Below are 25,485 nucleotides of genomic sequence, written 5' to 3' on the forward strand. Positions count from 1 at the left end.
CATGACGAATCGTTTCCTCGCTAATTATAACGTATTGAACGCACTGCAGATGGAAGAGAATTTATCAATTTAACTTCGAAGCGAAAATATCTTTTCGACAATCGTGATCGTATCGCTCACACTGGTCGAAGACAAAATAATTGCGATTCAAACAACCTTTTTTCGTAACTTTCATAAAAAGGAAGAAAATTATCGCCTCTTTAAATTGCATAAATGCTTAGAACTATACTTTCTATATCCTGTTAACAATTAGAGATTAGATTAGGTCAGGATTTAAGTCTCACTTCCGTATAAAGTGGCAATGAATATTAAGTTAATAATTGATTTAAATGCCAGTGCATAATGGAGAAATATTGAATATATTAGGAATAGGAATAGAATTTTAAAACCAATTTTCTCAGTAAACACTTTAGATAAATAATAAGATATATAGTGTCTTGTATGACACATTTATTATCTTACATTCTTCACATCCATTTTTATGTTACGTGTGTGTGAGAGTGTTCAATGTTTATTGAAAAAACCTGGTACTAAAATTCCAATTTCCATTTCTAGTTTAATATTCCTTTATTGTATACAGAGCTCAAGTGTAAAAGTATCTTGATGTACTTATTGATTTCCTGTGTCGCATTAACTCCTACATGAAAATAGAACTGAGTATCTTTCTCGCTATAAATTTATATTTTATAGCGAAATTATTATTGCGATAAGATTTTGCAGATTTTGCAACAAATTTTTTCCCTACAAAATGGAGTGTTACTTAAAACACGTTTTTTTTAATACTACATAAATTTTCTTAACACTATATCTTTATAGAATTAAACTACGAATTGCAATTCAATTTAAGGCTTGAAATTAATCTTTCAACAATAATGACAGTTAATTACAAAAAAATCAACGGTCAATATCTCTTAATTTGTTTGCATGACGGCAAATACAATACAGTGTATATACAGAGGATTAATATTTCTTGTGTAAGTTTATATACATCTTCAAGTTCATCAAACTGCGTACCGAATAAATTTTTGGTCTTAAAACACAGTTCTAAACTGAACGAGAACGGTAATATCGCATTTTATTAAATTTATATCTGCACTGCAGAGAAAACTATGCGATCAAACTATCCTTTTGAAAAGTAACAAATGGATATTTAGATCAAACAAAAATCCGACTGCGTTTTACTAAAAATGAAATCATCGAAATAATCTAAAAAAAAAAACGAATTATCCTTTTAAAAAGTAATGGATAGGTATTTATTTTCCGTTCATTTTCGAATATTATGATGATTTCATTTCCATCATAATGAAATTAATAATGAAATTATGAATAATTTCATTATTATCTAAAAATTTGTTTCAGTGTGATTTAATTCTTTCGAACGTGACTCCTATAAACTAAAATTCTCATTCCTAATATCTAATATTCCTCAATTATGCTCAGTGCCTTAGCTAGATGAATTCTCAAGACTCCATGACCAGATTTAAGACGGTTTTAAATACAAGATCAAAACTACCCTAGAATGGTATTTACAGTCTGATTTTAGGAAACTGTTTTAAGTCTGATCATGGCAATCTTGAGACTCGATCCAACCGATAAAATGCCTGAAATCATTTACTTAAGGATCTTAAATGTAAGATCGAGTTGTGAAGACTGGTCTATGAAACCAGTATATAACATTTTTTAATTCTAGGTATGTATAGACATTGGCTGTGTTTAGCAGAAAAAACAATTTTGCAACTGTTGTATAAAATTCTTTTATACGATTGATTTATACATCTTGGGCCAGACAGGAACTGAGGGCACAAGAACCAACTGTATCGAAGAACCTCGTAACAGTTTGCATACATAAAAAGCTAATAGCGAATTTGGCAGCTGTAACTTTGCTCCAGTGCATGATAATCGCTATATACACGAAGATATCTACAGGTGACTTCAGCCAAATTCGAATTAACTTAATCCAGAAATTAATTTAACCAACAAAGTTGCTTAGCGTAACATTTCTGATTACATGATTCTGATTTGTGTTGTCTGTAATCTAATGCTCCTTTTCATATATATATGTTAAACAGTTAAACAGTTAAAAATTAAATCATTCCATTCATATTAACAAAATAGCACAAATTATTTAATAGTTATCGTAATTAAAATCGTTATAGGTAAGAGTAACTTTGATCTAGGAAAATGCTGGTCAAGATCGTAGAAAGTCATAAGACAAATGTAACGTTTCTCTTTTCTCATCAACATTTGAATCATTTTTTCTTTATTCTTTATACTACCGGCTATACATCTTGAGCAATTTTTTTTCTAAATAAATTTTCTATATTTTAATTGTGATTTGGAAAAAAATAGTTTTGCAACATTAATCGCTCATAATTTGTGATAAATTATAATTTTTTGTATGATTAAATTATAATCATAATTAATTTCTGATTCATTAATCAGACGATTTGGTTGAAGCTTTCTTAAAGGGCCACTTCGATCAAACCCCGATTAATTGAATCGTCGATTAATTCCGTAACAGGTAAACAGCTATTGGCCAATTCTGCCAGCGGAATTAATCGACGCAAATAAGCTAATCGGAAGTAGGTCGCAGTAACCCTAAAGAGAAAAGCGTCAGACACTTTGTCTAACGAAGCCCAGTGCATTACGTTCCGTAAAAAAAAAAAAATACGCTGACACGGGGTACTTCGTCGGTCAAGGAATTATGTCTCTTTCATCGAGCAACTTCGTGTAGTCTTCAAGATGCATTGGCGCAGAGTAACCGCCAATACATCAAATTCGCTACCGAGCCTCGCCGAAGTTATGCCGATTATAAACTGATTTCGATTCCCGGGAATGTTTCCGAGGTGAGATTGCTGTGGGCAAACGCGCAAGACATTGCGCCGCCATAGACGAGGCAAGCGTCCGCTCGTACGTGAACTCGCGTGTTCCGCTTACGAGTATAGAATAAAATATATCGCGTTACTCACGACTAATGCAGATCCGAAGAAGGACCTCGTCAACGACCGCGAACGCGGCACTGGATACGCAAACTCTCTCCTCTCCGGTGTCGACAGTAGAATTTATACAACAAACATCACAATCAGCATCGTAACCGTACATATAAGTTGCATCGACTGCCATCGACTCACATCGACTGCTCCAGACTTTACCGGTCTGAAGTTAGCGATCAATCGACTGGCAACTCGCGACGGTGTCGCCAACTCGATGTTCGCCCGGGTCGAATCGGAGAGGTCGAACATCCAACGTGAACTTAGCTGAAAATTCAACAATTCAATTAACAATAATGAGCATTCCAATTGACGACAATAATAATTAATATTAGATTGAGTATATTAAATATTTTTAAAAAACAATTATAAATGTAGATTAACTTTAATTTCGGTTTAACTTACTCTTTATTCTTTTCTAATTCCTAGAACTAGATAATTAAAAAAATATTAATTAGTTGAAAAATCTCAGTTTATTCTTTACCTTTATGTGTAAAAATATCTTTACATTAAATCTTAACTAAATTTTAAAGATATCTTTTAATAGATAAGATAAACCGAAATTTAAAATGTATTCATACATTGGCAAAAATAAACATGAGAGAAATCATCAATTGCTGATTAAATTAATTTAATATTATTGTCTATTATATGTGACACGGAGCGAATTGGCAGCACTGACATTTAATGACTCCGATCTGACGTGTAAGCGAGCCGCTTCGTCGATAGGTTAGGTCGACGAAAGTCGTGTGGCCGTGTCCGGGGGGGGACAAGCTCTCTCTCGTTTTTTCTTTCTCCTATACTCTCGTTCAAAGCATCGTGAGATCATGCTCGATCTTTTCACGATATTCAGCAAGGGTGGCATAGTGCTCTGGTGCTTCCAAAGCACGTCTCAGATTTTCGCGCCCAGCGTCAATGCCCTGATAAGGAGTGTCATATTGCAGGTGAGTACGCGAAAATCTGCCATTTGACAGGCAACGTCTGGTGATTCAACCTTTGGCCCTAAATTGCGCGACGCAATTTTTTCGCGTTGAACTCACGCTCTGACCATTTCCGATTCATCCATCCTCAATAATCTCGTTTATTTTAAAAATACCGCAGTTTTGCAGATAATCTATTTTTACGTCTTTATAAACTTTCCAAGTTCTTTTTGATTTATTATTTTTACAAATAATAGTATAATAAAAAAAAAAGACACGAAGCTTTACTTAAAACTGTTCGTAGTGTGCTGATGGTTTTGAATTCGTGAACTAATTGTACTTATGAGCAAAGAATGAGGTTATTAGTTTAAATACACCATATGGTTGGGGTTGTCAAAATTAATTGCTATATGAAAGATTCTCTATATTCTATAGAATCTAATTATATAAAATGAGGAAATGTAATGAAAAATAAGTTTCTTATATTTTATTTTTCTCTAAATAATTTATTTAATTGAGTAATAATTATTTTTTATCTGGAAAAATAAATGTCAGTTGACTCTTGAATTAAATCTTAGCTCTAGCTTAGCTTATTATTCCAGATAAAAAATAATTATTACTCAAATAAATTAGAATAGAAAGACATTTTTATATAAAATATCAAAAGTAAATAAAACTAAATTGAAGAATTCAGTATTATCTCAAATAAATTTGTTTTTATCTCGTTTATAATAACATGTTATTGAAATTTCTATTTATATTATTTAAAAAGATAAAATTTAAAAAAAGCTTTCTGATTTTTCAGGAACGTACAGGGAACCACATTTTTGAGCATGACTCCTTACGACTACAGTATAAACTCGACAATGAATTCGAGTTGGTATTTGTGGTGGCATATCAGAAGATACTGCAGTTATCTTATGTGGATAAATTCCTGAATGACATCCATTTAGAGTTTAGGGATCGCTTCAAGAATGAGCTCGAGAACTCCAACTGGTTCAGCAACTTTGATTTTGAACAATCCTATCATATAGTACTGGAACGGGCTGAACACTGGTCACGCTCACAGGCTAAGATACCGAAGCAAATGCGCACTTTTGATGAGAGTCAGAAATCTAAAAAGACTGTCGCTAGTATGATTGAGAGAAAAGACGAGAAAGACGATAGGAAACAAGGTACATCTGCAGAACTAACAGTATAACAATTGCAATCTAATAACAGAGTGTAAATTGCTTTTTGCTTATTTTTGAAAAACAAACTTCAAAATCTAATCTAATCTATAAAATCTGATTTATAAAAGAAAGGATTGAAGGAAAGGCGAATGTTATTTGTAGTCATTCGTAATATTCAGGTTTGCTGTATATAGGGGAAAATTCAGAACTTACGAAAGTAAAATTTATACATTAACAACATCTTCAGGAAAAAAGAAGTATAGTGTAGTATTAGAAGTATAGGAGTATCGCGCGCTTTTTATTTTTGCAATATGAAACAGTAAGCAAATTTACGTAACATTTAATTTAGAATTATAAGCTGTTTTTATTTAGTAACTTTCTCCTTTCAATTTCTGGATAATACTCTGGGTAAAACAATGGGAATTTTCTTCTTGGTTTCTAGGTAAAAGGAAGAAAGTGAATAACTGTAATGGGGATTATCACAGTAAGTAGTACTAAATCCTTGCATGTGATATTGCATATTATACACATAGTATTGCACAAATAAAATAATGAAATTAACGAACATAACTTTATTTTGTTAAAGTTTTGAAATTTTTTAATTTTGTGTATCAAATTAAATCTATCTTAATGTTGCAGCAAAAATTCAAGATGTTCCAAAACAGGAATTGCCAAAACAACAAATGGAACATAACGGGGAACTTAATGAGGAAACACTAATCGCCAATCGTATAAAGCTCGCTCAAAAAATGGCGGGGCAAAAGAAGAAAGCTGACAAACAGTAAGCATATTCTTTACACTCTCTTTAATCTAAAGAAAGTAATCTTCCAAATTAATCAAATTAGAAACTATAATTATTATAATTTAACTGTAATTTAACTAATTCTATTGAACATTTAATGTAAGTTGTATTATTTTAATTTTAATTTTGTAAATTTCTATTTTACATTGACAATATGTATGAAACATGTAAGTTTGAAAATTAATAAATATTATAATAACAACAAATATTATATTAGGAAAAGTCCTAAACCTGAGAAAGCTGGCAAGAAACCACGCATCTGGGAATTGGGTGGCACTACCAAGGATCTTGCTACACTAGAGCGAACTAAAGATAAACCTGAAGAGAATGATGATTATGTGGCAGCCAATACAGCTGTAATATTTTTTTTTTATTCTTTTAATGCAAAATTTATTGAAAAGTTGTCTATTTTCTATTTCTATTAAATTGACAGGCTTATGCATCTCTTTGATTAATATCTCCGGTTAATAATCAGGTTTTAGTCTTAATTCTTTAATTTTTGAAAAATGAAATTTCAAACAATTTATATGCAAAAACGAATATAGAATAAGTCAATGCTTATGATAAAGGTAAAAATATATAATTGTAATAAAATGAATAAGGAGAAAGAGAGAAATGTGGAAGAAAAAGGATACATTGAACTGATTTTTAGCTGAAGAAATTGTGAATTACAAAAATTTATTGTTTATATTTTAATATTTATATTATTTATATTTTTATTATTTTCTGTAGCTCGTTGGACAGATGAAAGGTAGCATACGCGATCTCGAAGTGAACAGCGAATCTGAGGATAGTTCCGATCAGGAGGAGATAGAGCAGCAATCCAAGCAGCAAGTACAGAAGAAAACGAGTATGTTCTCTATGTTCAAGAGCTTGGTTGGCAGCAAATCTCTAAAGCAGGATGACATGTTGCCTGTTTTGGAGAAGCTAAAGGATCATCTGATCACTAAGAATGTCGCCGCGGATATCGCGCAGAAGTTATGCGATTCTGTCGGCACTAAACTAGAAGGGAAGATACTCGGCACCTTTGATAGTGTGACAAACACCGTGAAGGCCACCCTAACAGACGCTCTGGTACAAATATTGTCGCCCAAGAGGAGAATCGATATTCTACGAGATGCTTTAGAAGCGAAGAAAAGTAACAAGCCTTACGTGATGACCTTCTGCGGTGTCAATGGGGTTGGCAAGTCGACAAATCTGGCAAAAATCTGTTTCTGGTTAATAGAGAACAATTTTCGCGTACTGATAGCTGCATGTGATACATTCCGGTAAGTGAATATTATCTTATTATAAATATTTTTTAACACGTGTTTTTAAACACAAGATCTCTTTTTTTCTTCAAATATGCACACGAATTTTTTTATTTAAAACATTTTGCTTTTGAAATAAATATTTTCTGAAATATTAATTTCTTGTTCTTAAGAGAATCTAAAATAACTTTCTGCATTTTTAGATGAGATCTTAGAATTAGCAGAGCTTAAAATTCTTTCACACACAATTAAAGACCTTACGATAATGAAGAGAATAAAAGATGATTTCATGCTAATATAACGATAAAGTTTTATAAACACATTAATATATATTAATAATATTTAATTTTTAGAACTCCCTAACTCGCCTCTCTCTCTCTCTCTCTCTCTCTCTCTCTCTCTCTCTCTCTCAGTCTATATAATATAAATTCTAACAAGTTAATATATATACTTGAACAATCGATAGTCTGTAATAACAAAAATTTTATCATTTAGAGCTGGTGCTGTCGAACAATTGAGAACGCACATGCGACATCTGAACGCTCTACATCCACCAGAGAAACATGGAAATCAGTCGATGGTGCAGCTGTATGAAAAAGGTTACGGTAAGGATGCCGCGGGTATTGCCATGGAAGCGATACGCTTTGCGAAGGATTCCAGGATCGACGTTGTATTGGTCGATACTGCTGGCAGAATGCAAGATAACGAACCGTTGATGCGAGCTCTGGCAAAGCTGATTAAAGTAAACGAGCCAGACTTGGTATTATTTGTCGGGGAAGCTCTCGTTGGTAATGAGGCTGTGGATCAATTGGTGAAATTCAATCAGGCTTTGGCAGATTATAGTCAATCCGCCAATCCTCATATCATCGATGGTATTGTGTTGACGAAATTTGATACAATTGATGATAAGGTAAAGGTTTCTTTTATGTATAATTTTACATTTTTTTGTAGAACACTTTTGAAGTTTTTAACTTCTGAAATATGAATATATAATTAAAAATTCTGTAGAAGTATAATATTTGTTTTACAAAAATTTTACTTTGTGAGACAATTAATTTTCTTGAAACTAAAAAATAAAATTCTTTAAAATAATATAAATAAATATAATTAAATATAAATATATAATAAAATGTTATTGTATTTGTAGTAATGCATAGTAAATATATATGTGCATATCTATTAAATAAACTTTTATTCTATCTATTAATCTATTACATGTATTAATTTTTTATTGCATTATAATTATATTTACAATTTCTCATATATGTGAACATCAATTGCAGGTCGGCGCAGCTATCACAATGACATACATCACTGGTCAACCTATTGTTTTTGTTGGAACCGGCCAAACTTACACCGATCTAAAATCATTGAATGCCAAAGCAGTGGTACATGCTTTGATGAAATAAAAAATGTTATGAGCAATAATAAGCCTCTACAGGTATCTTACCTGTAGCATATATAAATTTCATTCTTTGTTACACATTGATATTACAATTAGAGTTTTTGTATTATATTTGGGACTAAGTTATATGATTAATTTATTTGACCAAATCAACAGAATGAAAAGTGAAGAAAATATCAAGAATAGAACAAACTAACTTGGGGCCTGATAAATAAATACGAGAACCTGACTATATAGAATTTTGCGAAATTGTTGTGACATGCTGTTGTTACATAAATTTAAAAAATCTGTTATTAAGGAAAAGGAAAAAAGGACTAATTGTGCTTTTAATTTGCGATGTATTGCAAACGATTGTATTTGTCAAATAAAGTTGGATATTTTACAGTTTAAAAATTTATTTTGTAAGATAATTATTGCTAACTTTGACACATTTTTCAAAAAAGACTTAAAATTAAATTAAAAATCTGTATAATTTATATAAACTTTAAGAGTTTTAATTTTTTTTTGCTTCGATTCGTAAATGTAACTAGTAAAAATAAGTAAAAATAGTGAAAAAATAGGAAACAATATAACATAATGTAACCAATCAAGGGAGGAAAAGAATTTTGCTTCACTATAATTCCGTCAGTTGATTTTAATCATTCAATTATTTGATCATCAAGTTTATTGTTAAATATTTTAATAAAAAATTATTATAAATAAATTTTGTATAAATATTCTTATAATTGGCGCATTTACTTTACATCATTATGTAGAGAAGACAATAAAACAATAGAACAGTAAGACAATTTACCTAATAGTCCTAATATTATAGCAGTAGCAGCAGCAGCATCAGCAGTAGGAGCAGCGACAGCAATCGGTGAGTGTATTTTTATCAAATCAATTAATTGAATTTATATCATGTATATGGGGTATTGCACATTTATAGAACACGATTATGCACATTTGCATAAAACAGATTTAAAATATGAATGCATGCATATAATTGTAAAATTTACGGGTATAGCATGAAACAGAACCAAATAAACGTGGACATAGCATAGAAGAGACCTAAAAAGTCATGTACATTATCTACGGAATTCATAGATATTTGACTTAGTAGTTCAATGTGCACATTTTGTGCACACAGAGGCTGTTGGATGAAACGACACGATGACCGCTCTCTACTGCTCACAAGTTCCTCTCTGATCATCTCTGATCGCATGTAGCGCTTGCGATTTGAGAGAGAAGTCTATATTACATAATTTCACGCAATTGTCGTCATAGAACATAAATTCGAAATAGTAAGTAATTAAAACATTTAAAAATCGCACATTAAATATAAAGTTATTAAAAGGCATAAAATCTAAGAGAATTTTTTTTATTTTATAATTTATAACAGCATTTATAACCAGCAACAAGTGAGGTTAGATTGTCATACATATGCCATTTTCTTTGACGATCATTTAATATAAATCAGGCTATTCTAAAGTTATTATATTTGCGTTACTAATGTAAATTGGGTGCAATCTCTATTCATATCTGATTTTAATTTATAACAATAAATCTTTTTGCAGAATTTATATAGGTTAGGTTTACATCTAATGACTACTTGACACTTTGCAATCGCGCCGAGATCTTTTGCACCAAAGAATTGATCCATGTAATTTCATGTAAAACTTTAATTTTGTGATACCAATAAGAATTTTTGTTAATATTGTGTTGATGGACGAAAACTCATGAAATGTGCAATTTCATGTAAAATTGCATGATTGATTCCCTGTTGTGTATGTTACATCATGTCGGGCGCAAAAGAACTCATACCAATTAATATGTTTATTACAGACACCAACATGTCGCAAGAAACACATCGACCCATGAAATATCCATACACCTTAGGTGCAAAAATCGCCCAGTTTCCATATAAATATTACCTGCAGCACAGTTGGATGTATAAATATTTGCTAATTGGCGCACTCGCATCAGTACCTATATTTTATAAAATTCAAAAATTATGTGAGTGTTTAAAACTCAATACATATATATACATACATACTTTACTTTTTCTAATATTTACACAAAAATAATGCATATTGACAATGTGTAATTTTTAAATATAAATTATTCTTTTCTAATATATATCTACTACCTGTTTTCAGCATATAATCCAGAGAATGTTGCAAAATGGAATAAGATCCATCAAGAAATGTTCCATGGACCTCCGGGACCCCATCATTAAAGTAAAGTTATAATCATTAGAATGCTATGTACGTTAAAACAAAAATATGTAAGAGAAAAAGAAATTGTAATCTTTTCTCTAATCAATTAGAAGAAATAAATCTTTAATCTCATACATATAAAATGATTTCTAGAGACGGTAGAATTGTTTGAAAAAATCTATTTGAAAATTTGTTATCAAAACAATATAAAATATACATGACTAAAAAACATTTTTAATTACCGCGCAATACAGCTGACGTATTTTGTACGGTAGCTATTACATTAAGTCTGAAGTCAAAAAATATTAAAAAGTAAAATACAAAACAAACAAGTACTATCGACGAAATAGAAATTTGCACATGGGCATTACAGAATAATCGGAATAATTCTTCAGTTGATAAGTCACAGAACACGCAATACAAAAGTATCCAATTTTATTGTCTGGATCTACAAACGTAAATTTTTATGAACATATAACTTATGTGGTTTTTTCTTTTCTTTTCTTTTTTAAAGGCGTGCTAGTATTCTATTATTAAAGCTCGCGTAGACAAACGATCTTGAAGAAAGCAAAATTTATAGTGTAACTTGCCACTTACAATTAACGATCCTTAATATAATTACGGCAATAAGTATACAACTTGCCGCAAATAATATTAAATAAATAATTATCAATGAGAGAATATATTTAGTATCTCTTGATTATATTATCGAAAAAAATTAGTGCTATTCTTGTACTGATTGAAGCAAACGGAACTGACTGTATGTCATTTTGAAAATGCTCTATGCATGAATGATATATATCTAAAATATAGCAGCTATGTATATGCTTTTTCTGTAAATAATACTGCGTATGTCTTTATTACATGTCTCGAAGAAGTCGACAGAAATTTTTTCCGTATATTTTTATAACAAATTTTGAAGAATAATTTCTCATTGTACTATATTCCATATGAATTGTCAGTATAATTTTATATTACTCTATCGAAAGAGTCAAAGTATATAATTTATACAAATGTCTTGAGCTACACACAGAATCTCTCGACCGCTTAATAATCGGTATACAAGTCCACGTAAATGGTGAGTTGAAAATATATAAAATATGAGTGGCTCTAGACTTGAATTTTTCACGTGAGTATGCATCGTAATCAAATATATAATATATATCTAATCTTCTTTATTCTATCTTTTCTTTCGCGTTTCCCTTTCGTCGTCCTCGCTTTCCGACGTGTCGTTTTCATCGACAATTTCCAATCGAGGCCTCTTGATCTTGCTCTCCTCTTGAGAAGATGCCTCATCGAAATTCAAGCCTAACTCCTTGCAGCGTTTCTCGATGTACTTGCGTAACCGCATACCTGCACTGTACACGTAACTATTTTTAACAAGACATAGCCTCGCTTCTTACATGCACATTCCCAAACTGGTTCGGAGGCCAAAGATTACTTACATCAACAATAACAGTAAAACCTCTTACTTGTACTAAAAATTACGATCAAAACGCGTTCACAAATTTTGCAAAAAGATGTAAGAGAAGTAGAGTCTTTCCAATAAACAATCAAAAAGTTAATCACATTTAATCTATCTATAACGTGTAAATTAGCCTTTTGTGTAAAAATAATGTTACCAATTATTACAAACCTTAAATGTTTATTTGTTATATTTTATTACATTTATGTAAAATATTCTATTGATCTGATTCGAATTACATTTTATATTAATAATTTACTTACCTCAGGTTAATATACAAATGATACAAAGGATGATAAAGGCGCGTTAATTTGTATTATTTTGTTATTAATAATAATTGTACGATGTTAATTAAAAACAAATGTGTATGATACAATTACCACTAATAGATGAAACATATATAAGTTAATACTATATTAATCAACATTGTAATCTCTGGCATCCGAACTTACATGAAACAAATAAATATAATGTTGATACGTACTTGTACACAGAACTATGTTCCTTGTTGTACAAACCGCAATTGTCAAAGACCAATTGGCAATCGCTAAAGAATTTATTTACTGTTTCGTAGTCGCCATTACCAAGCTTATGCTTGATAGTTCCAAAGTCCATCGGATTAGAGATAATATCGTGATAATCTGGAACTTCGTCTTTCGTAACGGGCGACAAAAACGGCCACGAATCTCTGTGATGCCTAATATCATTCAATAATTCTTGCAGTTTAGTCATAGAACCCTTTATTGAATTCTTATCCCCTTCATGTTCGATCTCGGCGGCTCTCTTCGTCGCACGTCGCGTTTGTCTCGGTTCGGTGTCATCCGACGCGCTGCTGTCTGTACATCAAAAATGTTCGTATTAGCATATTACATTTTGTCGAAATTGGGAAACAGAACAGTTTAGGACTTGTAATTTTAAGACAATATCATTTATTATTATATGTGCTATGTATATTCTTATTATGTATAAAAATTATATAAAAATTATTATATAAAATTGTATAAAAAATTAATATTTTTGTTATGTTATAAAGTGATTTGTCAGTAATCACAAACAAAACAAGTTTTTAGTTGAAACTTGAGACACAAGACAATTGTGTGTTATTAAAGACGAAAATTTAAGTCAGAAAACATTGTCTAAAGATTATAAGTCAGTTTCTTTCTGCTAAAACCCAAACTTAACAATCACTTGAAGTCTATACTAAAAACTAAAGTTCTATCGATGTGATGTATTCATGTGATGTAGATATGGGTTAGCAATCGCTTACGAATTTCATTGCCAATATGATAAGATGTATCAAGCATTTGCATGACAGGGATGTTAGGATCTGTCCACAATAATAAGTCCCATTTTGCTCAAAAGACAAGAATTGTATGCATGTATGCAAATTTGTATGTGCGCATGTATCGTGCAAATATATGTAGATTTTCTTTCAAATTTAATCGAAAGAATTCAATTTTATTATATTTTACTAAATGTAAAATTCTATAAGATAATTTATACACTTGAATAAACATTATAAAATTAATCCAGATTTGTTAAAGTCCATAGTAATTATTTTATTTATTACTTATATTAATTTGTGCGTGCAGATTTTTATTGTAGATATATAATAGAAAAGAAATGTCTTTACAAAGATATAATTGACAATGCAGGAAAACATTTAATGAAATAATTAAAAATAAAATAAAAATTAGAAAATGGAAGATAATATTGACAAATTTTTAAATAATTTATTTTTTAATAATAATTTATCGTTTAGATATTCATATACTCTATCTCAAAAAAATTTTTTAATTGTTTAGACATCAATGATGAACAGACCCTGTTCTCTTTTTAACGTGCAGCACTTAAAAAAAAAGATCGGTCATGAAGATGTTACAAATATAGATATATACACACAATGAAAAAATACTATACAGACCGTCCCAGTCTGTAGATTCTGTAGTGAGGAGGCTCTTGGCAAAGCCATGGATGCGAGAGCGTGCTGCTGCTGCGCACAGCCTCTCCTTGTCTCTTTCCCTTTCACGCCCCCTCACTATCAACATAATTTTAACGCCTAAGAAATTTCTTTATAATAACCTTATAACAACTTGTCTATACCCTTAGAAATTCGATCTACATTAAACGCGAAAAAATTTTTTTCTCAGATTACAGTGGGAACTCCTATTAAGATATTTTCGTCCGTATATTCTTCCGTTATTTCTCCATTACCTTTTGTTGCGCTCCTTCTTTTAGCCTTGCACTTGGTACAAGACCATCTTCCTCTAGGAGCTCTTGACAACGGCGGTTCCACGCATTCCAAATGGTAACGATTTGGACATGTATTGCAAGCAATCAATTTTCCACCGTTTTTACATGACGCGCATAAGTTATCTAGTTGTATGTTTCTAAAGTAAAACAAAAATTAAAAATAAAAACATTAACAGTAATAATTAAAATGACAAATTTCAATGCTGTGAAGAAATTAACTTACATATCTTCTTCACTTTCCTCGTCTTCTTGATCGTCGTCTTGCTCGCCTTCATCGTCACTGGGTGCTACACGTTTCGCACGATTGTGTCGCGTCTCTTTGGTCAATATCGGTTCATCCTCGATCTCATCTTCAAATCCTTTCCGTTTTCGAGTTTTTTCTTTGGGTTTTATCTCTGGTGGTTTGCACGCTGTACAAAACCAATCTCCCGATGGTACAGCCTGTATATAAAAAAAAATGTTATGACAAAAAAATGATATTTCAGTCATCATTTTGAAAGCATCAGTATATGTAATAATTACAGTAAGTTTCGGTTTTAGACAATAAAGATGGTGTCCCCTATTGCACCCGTCACAAAGCAACATGTTCTCCGCATCCTTACGTTTTCGGCAAATACGACACTGAGCATTTAACGCACTTTTGTGCCACGCGACGCTATTATGCAAGGTACTCAAGTGAACGAATAACTGGGACCAGTTTGTAGATGCTATTAACGATTGTTCCCATCTCTCTCGTACCTCCTCGCCCGACCATTTCTTGCCTTTTTGATCAGGTCCCAACGGTCTTTGTAAATACCTTTGTTCTATGGCATGGGACAATTGCAAAATGGAGCAAGCTAATTGTTTAATAGTCGCCTGTTGTTTTTGATCAGGCACCATTTCATCGTCACTGGGTAAACCTAAGTACATGCCAGGATCTTTGTAAGTATTTATGCTAATACTTCCAACTTCAGAATCAGGGGTACCGGGTCTACTGTGTTTAGATTCATTCCTTATCTTGTCTATCAGGACATTAGAAGGTGTATCTATGTCTACTTCACTACCAGCACACATCAATTTGTCGCACTGTTTGTCATAACTTCTTTGATTAATTGCGTTCCTCCAAGCGGTACGATCGATAATCTTAAGGTTTCCCAGACAACCTGCGTTAATTTTGTCTTCAAAATCCAAAATGTGATCTCTCAAAGTCAATTCCATTACATCGTCAATCGACACATCAGAAGGAAAACTCAAGTTCGAATTTTCATATTTATTTTTCTTAACCACCTTATTATATTGCATTCTATTGGAGTCTGAAAACTACATATGAATATCTATTTACTTCTCATCCTTTAAACGCGTATAATTACATATAAAATGCAGATAACATACTAATAAACTATATAAAAATGTACTTACAACTTCAGAATTTAGCCTGTGTTTAGGACATTCATCAATTACGACAAGCAAATCTTTCATCTCTTGTAAAAGATTATTTCTAAGCTCACTCTCCCTAACACCCCTTGTACTTAAGCTATTTATTAGTGCTTGAAAATCCTCTGGTGCTAAACTTCCATAAAAGCTCCACTTTACTGTTGATCTTTTGCAATGAACAGGACAATCTTTGTCTCCTGTACACAGTACTAAATTTCTTTTAATGTTGGTAAGATCCTGTTTAAATTCTTTTCGGGGACTTGTTTCTTTCCGTGGCGATTTGATACCATTTTTATCAGAGGATAAAAGCTTCTTGGGGGTTTTCTTTAATTTTTTGAAACTATTTTCTTTGTCACTGAACTCATCTTCAAATTTATTTTTTATGTATGCATATGTTGCTTCCTTGTCTTGCAACTCTGGATGATGTGGGGTACCTTCAGGAAGACAATTTCCAGGCCAACGTTCGTCATTTTCGACAAATAATCCTATAACAAGATTAATTTAAAAAATTAATAAACTTACTAAAACTAATGAACTTAATAATTTTTATATAAGAGGAATTTTAATCATTTTTTAGATTTTTGATAGTAATTTTTTTTATAATATAAGTAATTTTATAATAATATTAGAATATTACAGAAGATAACAAATTATTATAAAATTTAATTTTAAAAATTATTTTTTTAATGTACCTGGTATAGGTATATTTAAATTAAATTAAAATTTATTTTTTTAATGTACAAACGTACCTGGTATAGATCTAAATCTCCAGTATCTTCGATGAGCTCTATCTGAACCTAAATAAATCATCATTTTGTCATCACTTGCCGCCAGCTGCAGTTCTTTCAGTTTATTTTCATATTCTTCTTTTTTCTTTTCTTCCTCGTAATTACCACGCGTAATCTTTTTCGGTTTCGTTTCTTCTTCTTCGAGTTTTCCTTCCTTCTCGCGTTCTCGCATTTTTTCTTTCTCTTCCTTTTCCTTCTTTTGTTCAGCAAGCAAGAATAGTTTTAATTCTCTTTTTGCTTGATGCAATTTTTCATATCGCTCCTCGATTGCATCGCGAATCGATGCAAACGTAAGTAACTGATTGATCAAACATGTAACGATTTTTATTTTGTCATCTAAATCAAGTTCGCAAACATTTCGATGGCCCAACAATCGCAAAAGGGGGGCATCAGTTAGTCTTAAAAGAAGCGCTGGTTCATCAAAATTTGTATAGCCACCTATAATTGACAAGATTAAATTAAATATTTTTTAGAAAATATATTAATCCTTTCCACCGTTCTATTTACAAGAATCTTCCCCCTTTTTTCCCTTCATTTGTATCTAATATTTTTTCAAAACATTAAAAAATTTTTTAAAGAAATTTTTGTTAAAAAAATCAAAAATAAAAGTCGGAAACTAATGGATTGATCTTAAATAATACATTATACGTACCCTTTTGAGAATATCGCCATTTTGAAGCAGCTTCACTTATACGTCCTCCAGAACCTAATAAATGTTGTCTCAAAATTTCACTCAAAGTTACGTGGTCTAATGTAAGTTCCGATAATTTACATCCCTGATAAGTTGAACACCATCTAGAAGCTAGTGTAGCGAGTTTAATAATTTTTGCCATTGATGATGCATCTTCGTAAGCACTAATGTCCTTCAACAAATTAGGCGCTTCCGCACCAATTTCATTGTCCTCTTCAGCTTGATATTTAAATATATTTGATAATAAAAGTTGTAAAAGATCACTCCAAGGACCAGATGCTTCTTTGGTCAATAATGCTTTCTCTACCAATTCCAAATTAAAACCACCCGGAAAGTAGACGGAAACCTCCAGTTCTTCATTAAAAAAATCAAGAAATTCCAATATCATTGCAAAGTCTCCAAACTTTTCATTTGGTATGTTACATTTAATAACGGTAGGTTCTGGAATAGGTTTGAGATCTTCACATTCAAGATCTTCTCTCGGTTTGTTCCATTGTTTCATATATGCAGCTAAAGCTGCTAACTTTTGTTTCTTCTCTTTTTTATGCTCGCTTTTTAATGCCCTTTCCTCTTTACGCTTCGCTTTTTCTTCTAAAGCTTTCGCTTTAAGTTCCTCTTTAAACTTACCATTCATTCTATTGATAAGATATTTCAGCGATATTAATAAAATTATATTAGTCTTTTAACGAAGCCTTAAAAGATAGCTTTTACCTTGGTTTCCGAAATTTCTTCACTGCGCCAGTGTTATTCACCTTTTTCAAAGGATCCGCTGCTTTATCGAGTGCTTTATGCTTCGAAACATTTGTGGTGAGAAATTTATCCATGGATTCTTGTTTTTGCTTGATGGATTTTTTAATGCGCACTGTAAAATCTGGGAGTGTTCCAGCAAAAATGGTATCAAAACGTACTTTGTTAATCCCATACTTTTCCAAAACATTTTCCTACACAATACAACAAAAAGTAACTTCACAAAGCTACAAAAATATCTTTAAATATTCATAATTTTAAATTAATAATTTTATATTAACCTTGACAACCCATATGCCTTTCTCGTTTTGTTCGCACAGTTGACGAAGAAATATCTTATTACGATCTCTACTGTAATGTTGCTTTCGTCTTCTGACTTGAGCTGCTTCCACTATCATAATCTGACTGACATCAGAATCGCCAGAATCTAATTGTTCTACCTCGTAACGAAATAATTTCGCTGGTGGATGATAATAATGTTCCTGTAGACTTCTAAAAAATAAAAACAGAATTTAAAAAAATTAAAAAAACAAATAAAACAGTAATGTTAATGCTGGAATGTATTGTAAAATATTTAATAACTTGTTACATAAAAATAGTATTAGTTGATTATTTTAACAACTTGCAATTTATAAGAAACTAAGTGTTAAAAAATCTTAACTATATGAATAAATGTTTACCTAGAATAGTAAATGTAAGAAAAATAAGTAATCAGAAATAATAAAGTTCAATGGACTTAATATTTACTAAAAATATTTACCTGCCATTTTCATTCATATACGTCTTAATTTGCTGTTCTGTAGGTACAATGACTTGAAGAACGTGGCAATTACACCATGCGTCTTCAGTAAAGCTAGCCTCTACCATTTCTCCTACAAAGTAGCGATCTCTTGCAAACTGATAAACATCTTCGATCATCTCATTGAAAGAAGACCTATTTGTTTTACTGGCAAGATACAATATAGGAATTCGCAACTAAAAAAATATAAAATAATGTTTTATAAGATTATACATATCAATTGTTATTAATACATATATTACATAAAATTATTCTATACCTCCATTGGAAATTCTTTCAAGCTCCTCTTCGCATTTTCTTCGCATTGCACAGCTTCCTCAAATGTCATATTAGTCTTACCTGTGATACTGCATGACCATATAAGGGAGTTGCATAAAATAATTCGCTCACAAAATTCACTGTAAGAAAATGTTATATGTTTATAAATTATATGTTGCAACATAACTTACATATAATATAAGTACATAATGTTATATATTTTTTTTATAAATATATATATATATATTTATATTTAAATGTAACTTATTAAAGATCTTTGAAACCTATGTGTATAATAATTATTTAAAAATTATATAATTATAAATTTTAATTATCAGATAAAATCTATTGCTGTAAATTAATATTACCACTTTCATCCATGTTTGATATTTTCATTTATCCTATTGAAGTTTGAGAAAAATAAAAAAATTCATGCAAAGAGCACATACTTTTTGAATAAAATTTAACTTTTATTGGTGTATATTTTTATCAATGCAGATTAACTTTAATCTTGGTTTAACATATTCTTATCTTTTCTCAGTTCTAAAAATTAGAACTAAAAAAAAAAAATTGGGACAAATAGAGATTTAAGTCAAATCAAGATTAAAGTTTAATTATACTTATCTATGTAGAAATGGACAATAGGGCAACTGACCTAACTCCAATTAAACGGCGGTCAAAATTCATCGAGCAATTTTGTTAACGCGAACGTTATTAACCTTTTTGCCTAACACATGAGAAAAAGAATTCAATCGAAAGGACAAATCATTCAAACAAGAATTTTTGCTGTTAGGTAATTCTGCCGGCTGAATTAACCACCGGTTAAGTTAATCCAGGTTTGGATTAATCGTCTTCCTTGGATATCGATAGATAAAGTGAAAAAAAAACTTCCAATAAGTATTTCCCGCAATTTTGTTCCGAGCAGATATCGAGACACAAGCTGATCTAACCTTATAATAGATATTCCAAGATTGTAGTTTTTATACAATATCGTGAGTTCGGACGGATAATTGTTGCATTGTTCGCGAGACGAACTTGCGATAAACAATTAATCGCGCATCAACATATCCCGCCGTTCCTCGCGGATGACGGCGATGCGAAACGCCGTCGATGACACAACAAGAGACGCGGACGACGGAGATCTCGGAATACCGAGCGCGGGATACCGTCCATCATGTTCTCGTCGCCGCTGGTACTCACTTGTAGTTCTTGAATATCTCGTTCGTAACCTCACAGTGGTACACCTCGTCGTCATCCCTGAAGTCCGAGGAGACGTGAAGCCGTTGGAACGGTTGCTTGCGTAGCAGCGGCATTTCGATGACGGCGACGGCAACGACGACGACCGCGACGATCCACTTTTCCTTCCTCTTTCGCTCCTCCTTCTTCTCTTCCTTCGCTTTCTCGACGCGCCGCGAAGATCGGCGTCGCGGACGCGCGCACGGACGATTCCGTACGCTCTCCCTCTCGCTCGCTCGTTCACCCGCTCTCAGGCGCGACGTACGCCAAGTGACACCAGCACCGGGACGGTCAGGCCGCGGACTTTATCGGTACCGCCAATCGGCCGATGATCCGGTATGATCGCGTAACGTAACCGCGCGGCGAGTGGTTTCCCGGCAATCTTGGCACGTCTTGATAATCTCATAACAAAGATAACGCGGCGATCCCGCGCGCGCGCGACAACGACGACGACAACAACGTTCAACCGTCCAATCTCGCAAGACACAATTTAACGCGCCTCCGCACTCCGCACACCTGGCTGACCCGCCGTACGTGCTGTAGACAGCCGGAAGCCACGAATAGCGAATAGTACGAACACCGACCGCCGTTGCCAACTGACGTTTCGCGCGCTGGGGCTCAACTCTTGAATTCATTCGCAAGAAAAACGTCGAATTCTGTTCTTACAGAAAAGTTGGAAGTTTATTGGCTATTGTATGCCTTTTAACCAATAAACTTGCAACTTTTCTATTAGATTATCGCATTTGCGCATACGTTTCTCCTGTGAATGAATTCAAGACTCGAGCTCCGATCTGCAGCACGCGGTCGGGGTGAGAGGGAAAAATGTGAGCGCGCCACACGCGATGCCCGCCTAAAAACGCCGTGACGTCCATTCTTTTTTCGGCGATTTCGATTGGCGGTCATACTCTCGTTGTTTTTTTCCCCTGTAACGCGAAAAGAAAAAGAGGGGGAGAGCGAATGGTAATGTGTGCGCGCGAGAAGTTTAGCTGAAAAAAGTAGGTTTGTGAACTCGCGCGATTTCGCCTTTTAATTCATGCTCGATTTTGAATTACGGAGTCAAACCAATCAGGAAGCTCGTCTCATTATCGACGGGAAATAATTTTCTTCGCGCGCGCACGCCATCGCTCGATCACTTTTCCTCTTTTCTTTTTCACGTTACTTTTTATGTTGGTATGGAGATATAAAACAACGAGGAGATGGCCGCCAAGAGATAATTTACGCAGTATAAATTGTCTTTGACCGCGGCGAGTTAAATCGATAAATCGATCTGAACTTACGACTAATGATTCATTGTAGACCCGGCTTTACATCTCCATTTGCTACGCAGATAGTAGTGCTACTTTACCGTCTCAATTCTCAATTCGGCTTTACCAGTCATTCACATCCGGCCGCCGGCGTTAGCACTAGCACCACGCGATTGTACGTATGTACTACGATGCTACGTATACGTCGTGTGTAACGCACATGGTCGAGTTTTACGAAGATTTTACGTACGTTGAAATTCTTTTCAACTGAATAAAAAATCTACAATTTGCGAATAATGGTAAGTGCAAGCAATTTCGAATTGTTTCAAGCTATAATTTCTTATTTACTATACTTAACGTTCTATCGACTGGTGCAACGTGTCGTTAAACAAGCACTGCAATTTATTTAGATTTTTTTTGCAATTAATGTTTTGGGTTTTGAAGTCTAATAAATACTTTTTAAATCGTAATGTAAACTTTATATGTACATTTTGAATATAATTATTTTACAAACATATATTAACAAAACTTGATGTTAACCTCTAATCAGGGCAGCTTGTATATGCACGCGATAATCATTTACTGTGAAAATAGTAAACAAAACTAGCGAGAAATAAAAACAAGTTTTAAAGACACTTCTGGTTTATATCGAAATAAGAAGATGATCGTAATAATTTCATTTATAGAATATTGCTGTTACATTTTAATATTTATTTTTAATAATAAATTAATTTTTTACAGCCGAACCTTTTTATGTTATTTGAACATGCCGCTGGCTACGCCGTATTCCGCGTTAAAGAATTCGAGGAGATCGGAATGCTGTTACCTCAGGTGGAACAGTCCGTGACAGATCTGTCTCGTTTTCGTAGCATTGTAAGCCTTGTCGGATTTTGTCCCTTCAAGACTGCGGTGTGTGCTCTGAAAAATATCAACAGTATTGTTGAGGGAATAGTGACGGACGATCTGAAGCTCTTCCTCGATTCCTGCTTTGGTGGGTTTACCAAGCAGGATGTTGTTCTTGGTATTGCGGAATCCAAACTTGGTGCCAAAATTACAGAGGAATTGGGTATAAAGTGCGACCATATGAATGCTGTTCCTGAGATCATGAGGGGAATTCGGCTCCATTTTAATGATCTGGTGAAGGGCTTTACACCAGAGAACGCCAAGGCTGCACAAGTAGGCCTCGGGCACAGTTATTCGAGAGGAAAAGTTCAGTTCAATGTGCGTCGTGTTGACAACATGATTATTCAGAGTATAGCCCTGATGGATCAATTGGACAAGGATATCAACACATTCAGCATGCGTATGAAGTATGTACAATATGTATTGAAAATATCTCAAATAAAATATATTTAATGAGATATATACATTCTGATAGGATCTCGATTTTGTGAATTTTTGAATAGAAAAACGAAAAAAAGATGGAAGAGTCATGTTTCAAGTAAAAAATATCTTTCTTCAAGTATTATAAGTTTGTAATATTCAGAAAAAAATGTATAAAATTGCAAATCAATTAATGAAGTCATGATTGACATGCATTTTTGAAAACAAATTTGAATAGCAATGCCATTATATATTATTTTTTAATAAAATTTAAATCTTTATTTTAAAAAGTGTAATCTTTATAATGAAATAAACATGACTTGAAATAAACATGTTTTTGTTTTCACAAAAAATTTGCAAAATTAGATCTTGTTTTGACCTGTCTATGTATACATGTGTAACGGATATTTAAGGATAATTTTTCACGTTGATTTCAGAGAATGGTACAGTTACCACTTTCCAGAACTTGTAAAAATTGTTCCAGAGAATTTGACATACGCGAAAGTGACGCAAATAATAAAAGATAGAAAAGAAATGACGGACGAGAAGGAGGAAAAATTAGTAGAAGTTGTTCAGGACGATGCAAGAGCGAAGAACATTGTAAGAGCAGCAAAGTCATCCATGGGAATAGACATAAGTTTAGATGATTTAAAGAACGTTGGGATTTTCGCTGCACGCGTTATCGCAATGGCGGAATATAGGAAAAGGATGTCCGAATATTTGACGACAAAAATGAAAGATGTAGCACCGAATTTAGCCACTTTAATCGGGGATCAAGTCGGCGCCAGATTAATAGCACATGCCGGATCGCTTACTAATTTAGCGAAGGCGCCAGCGTCTACCGTTCAGATATTGGGAGCGGAGAAAGCCTTGTTCAGAGCGTTGAAAAACCGTAAAAAGTCAAACACACCGAAATATGGGCTCTTATTTCATTCTACATTTATCGGTCGTGCCGGCCATAAAAACAAGGGTAGAATCGCGAGGTACCTTGCAAATAAATGTTCTATTGCCTCCAGAATTGATTGTTTCCGGGATGAACGGATGCACCAGACGAAGGTGTTCGGTGAAAAATTACGACAACAAGTAGAAGATAGATTGATCTTCTATACAACTGGCAAGGAGCCGAAGAAAAATTTGGACGTGATGAGGGAGGCACTGGAAGAAACGGAACGCGTGTTAGCTGATCTGAAAAAGGAGGCTGAAAAGAAACACGGTAAAAAAAGAAAACGCGACACGCTCGTGGAAAATGGTCAAGAAAATGGACACGTCGAAAATGGTGAAGACACCTCGTTGCAGAAAAAGAAAAAAAAGAAAAAATCAAAACAAAATGATGAATAAAAAAAGAATTGCTTTCTCCATACGTGTTTTAAATGAAGGAATAAAATATTTCTTAATATGTGAACTTGTTCATAGAAATATTCTTATAAATTTTTACCTAATAATAATTTCTTCTTTATATTAACATAAAGTTATGTTTAAGTATATTACTTAGCGTTGACACATTCATTATCTTCTACAAATTCATATATTACAAATGCAGACATTTACAGTGTCTTTTTACAATGGTACAAGAATACACGAAAATACAAACAAAAATGTAAAAATTTTAATAAACAATTTACCTCGATATAACGTTTTTTTTTGCATTGAGGAGATGCGTATACATTTTCTATATTCGAGAAAATCTTATACATATGAAACAGACTACGTACATCGAAAAACTTAATTACTATACAGACGACCAATTGTGTAACTCATACTTTTAAAAAATAATAAAAAAAATTTATACACGTAAAATGGAAATTTAATTAATCCCAATATTTGTTGCTTTCCCTATTTATATTTGAACAGGAATAGGAAAAGAGGTAATTTATAATAAAAAAGTAAATGGAAATACATAATATTATGGGTTAACACCAGCACCAATTAGCATTTAATAACAATAAGTCTGTAAAGTATAAGTATAAATACTTAAACGATAATTATACATTAGAATTATTGATTCTAGCGAAGTCTCAGAGTCTCAAAAATCAACTAAGCCATTTAAAAATATCGTATCGCATATGCAAATACTATAAGCATTCATCCTGCCATGATTCACATTGGAGAAATAATAATTGTTGATTAGTTAAATACAAATTTTATATGAAGTTATTTTACACATTACATTGGATATTATGTGTATATATATATTATATATATATTTTTTTATACGCGCGATTAATATTGATATGTATCGATATAATTTATGAATTCCAAATATTACAAGATTGATGCAAAATATATTAAAGAATTTATTGCATTCATAATTTTTGGTTTAAACTTCAATTTTTTTTATTGTAATATTTTATAAAATGAGAATTTATCTGCAATGGTATCAATTCAATTAATCTAATTGTAAGTGTCATAAACAATATTATCGCGCGTAAATAACACAAGCATAATTTCAAATGGTAAATTTATGTTACGCAAAGTATTAATATCGCCAGCTATAAGAAAAACTTAATTTCAATAGGTGCTTTTTCACAATT

General features: G+C 32.5%; 5 protein-coding genes across 10 annotated transcripts in view; 3 read left to right on the forward strand and 2 right to left on the reverse strand.

Moving 5' to 3' along the window:
- The window catches only part of LOC105836133, a 33,983-nt gene extending 30,646 nt beyond the window's left edge, over positions 1-3,337 (reverse strand). For 2 of the 4 annotated variants that reach the window (XM_036285831.1, XM_036285832.1), the window contains exon 1: positions 2,970-3,330. The gene's annotated coding sequence lies outside the window, so the exon portion shown is untranslated. Of the gene's footprint in view, positions 1-2,969 lie in introns of all 4 variants that reach the window. The other 2 variants (XM_036285833.1, XM_036285834.1) reach the window with 2 other exon arrangements.
- A 352-nt stretch (positions 3,338-3,689) lies between these two features.
- On the forward strand, positions 3,690-8,932 carry LOC105836134 (signal recognition particle receptor subunit alpha homolog). Its single transcript, XM_012679962.3, has 8 exons — positions 3,690-3,934; positions 4,716-5,085; positions 5,525-5,566; positions 5,722-5,863; positions 6,102-6,240; positions 6,617-7,152; positions 7,630-8,044; positions 8,418-8,932. Exons 1-8 carry the CDS (start codon positions 3,818-3,820, stop codon positions 8,541-8,543), a joined length of 1,887 nt encoding a protein of 628 aa, XP_012535416.2. The 5' UTR covers positions 3,690-3,817; the 3' UTR covers positions 8,544-8,932.
- Positions 8,933-9,666: 734 nt separating this feature from the next.
- On the forward strand, positions 9,667-10,880 carry LOC105836127. The gene is made up of 3 exons (XM_012679952.2): positions 9,667-9,822; positions 10,364-10,534; positions 10,678-10,880. Exons 2-3 carry the CDS (start codon positions 10,372-10,374, stop codon positions 10,755-10,757), a joined length of 243 nt encoding a protein of 80 aa, XP_012535406.1. The 5' UTR covers positions 9,667-9,822; positions 10,364-10,371; the 3' UTR covers positions 10,758-10,880.
- Positions 10,881-11,155: 275 nt separating this feature from the next.
- Positions 11,156-21,057, reverse strand: LOC105836135 (bromodomain adjacent to zinc finger domain protein 1A). 3 transcript variants are annotated; one of them, XM_012679964.3, is made up of 14 exons: positions 20,352-21,057; positions 19,153-19,291; positions 18,855-19,069; positions 18,376-18,586; positions 18,059-18,288; positions 17,309-17,982; positions 16,618-17,094; positions 15,854-16,353; positions 14,978-15,754; positions 14,679-14,896; positions 14,417-14,592; positions 14,127-14,240; positions 12,687-13,038; positions 11,156-12,095 (listed from the first exon to the last, which is right to left on the reverse strand). In XM_012679964.3, exons 1-14 carry the CDS (start codon positions 20,462-20,464, stop codon positions 11,918-11,920), a joined length of 4,374 nt encoding a protein of 1,457 aa, XP_012535418.2. In that variant the 5' UTR covers positions 20,465-21,057; the 3' UTR covers positions 11,156-11,917. The 3 variants fall into 3 exon arrangements, with proteins under 3 accessions (XP_012535418.2, XP_012535417.2, XP_012535419.2); XM_012679963.3 differs by having other exon boundaries at positions 11,156-12,107; positions 20,352-21,054; XM_012679965.3 differs by lacking the exon at positions 14,127-14,240 and having other exon boundaries at positions 11,156-12,107; positions 20,352-21,052.
- A 434-nt stretch (positions 21,058-21,491) lies between these two features.
- On the forward strand, positions 21,492-24,751 carry LOC105836136 (nucleolar protein 56). Its single transcript, XM_012679966.3, has 3 exons — positions 21,492-21,930; positions 22,373-22,941; positions 23,392-24,751. The coding sequence occupies exons 1-3, from the start codon at positions 21,928-21,930 to the stop codon at positions 24,290-24,292; spliced, it is 1,473 nt and encodes a 490-aa protein (XP_012535420.1). The 5' UTR covers positions 21,492-21,927; the 3' UTR covers positions 24,293-24,751.
- The last annotated feature ends 734 nt before the right edge of the window (positions 24,752-25,485 follow it).

This window comes from Monomorium pharaonis, chromosome 4, assembly GCF_013373865.1.
Source record: "Monomorium pharaonis isolate MP-MQ-018 chromosome 4, ASM1337386v2, whole genome shotgun sequence".
NCBI lineage: Eukaryota > Metazoa > Arthropoda > Insecta > Hymenoptera > Formicidae > Monomorium > Monomorium pharaonis.

What these genes read in the sequence shown, in the direction of transcription:
- LOC105836136 (XM_012679966.3), top strand. An exon ending in ACATTCAGCATGCGTATGAA is followed by an intron (nt 22,942 to 23,391) that starts GTATGTACAATA and finishes CGTTGATTTCAG; the next exon opens with AGAATGGTACAGTTACCACT.
- LOC105836127 (XM_012679952.2), top strand. Translation starts at nt 10,372, where the DNA reads ATGTCGCAAGAAACACATCGACCCATGAAATATCCATACACCTTAGGT. An exon ending in TTATAAAATTCAAAAATTAT is followed by an intron (nt 10,535 to 10,677) that starts GTGAGTGTTTAA and finishes ACCTGTTTTCAG; the next exon opens with CATATAATCCAGAGAATGTT.
- LOC105836135 (XM_012679963.3), bottom strand. Translation starts at nt 20,464, where the DNA reads ATGCCGCTGCTACGCAAGCAACCGTTCCAACGGCTTCACGTCTCCTCG. An exon ending in GAGATTTAGATCTATACCAG is followed by an intron (nt 16,354 to 16,617) that starts GTACGTTTGTAC and finishes ATCTTGTTATAG; the next exon opens with GATTATTTGTCGAAAATGAC. An exon ending in GTCTAAAACCGAAACTTACT is followed by an intron (nt 14,897 to 14,977) that starts GTAATTATTACA and finishes TTTTATATACAG; the next exon opens with GCTGTACCATCGGGAGATTG.
- LOC105836134 (XM_012679962.3), top strand. Translation starts at nt 3,818, where the DNA reads ATGCTCGATCTTTTCACGATATTCAGCAAGGGTGGCATAGTGCTCTGG. An exon ending in GAAAGACGATAGGAAACAAG is followed by an intron (nt 5,086 to 5,524) that starts GTACATCTGCAG and finishes CTTGGTTTCTAG; the next exon opens with GTAAAAGGAAGAAAGTGAAT. An exon ending in TTGATACAATTGATGATAAG is followed by an intron (nt 8,045 to 8,417) that starts GTAAAGGTTTCT and finishes CATCAATTGCAG; the next exon opens with GTCGGCGCAGCTATCACAAT.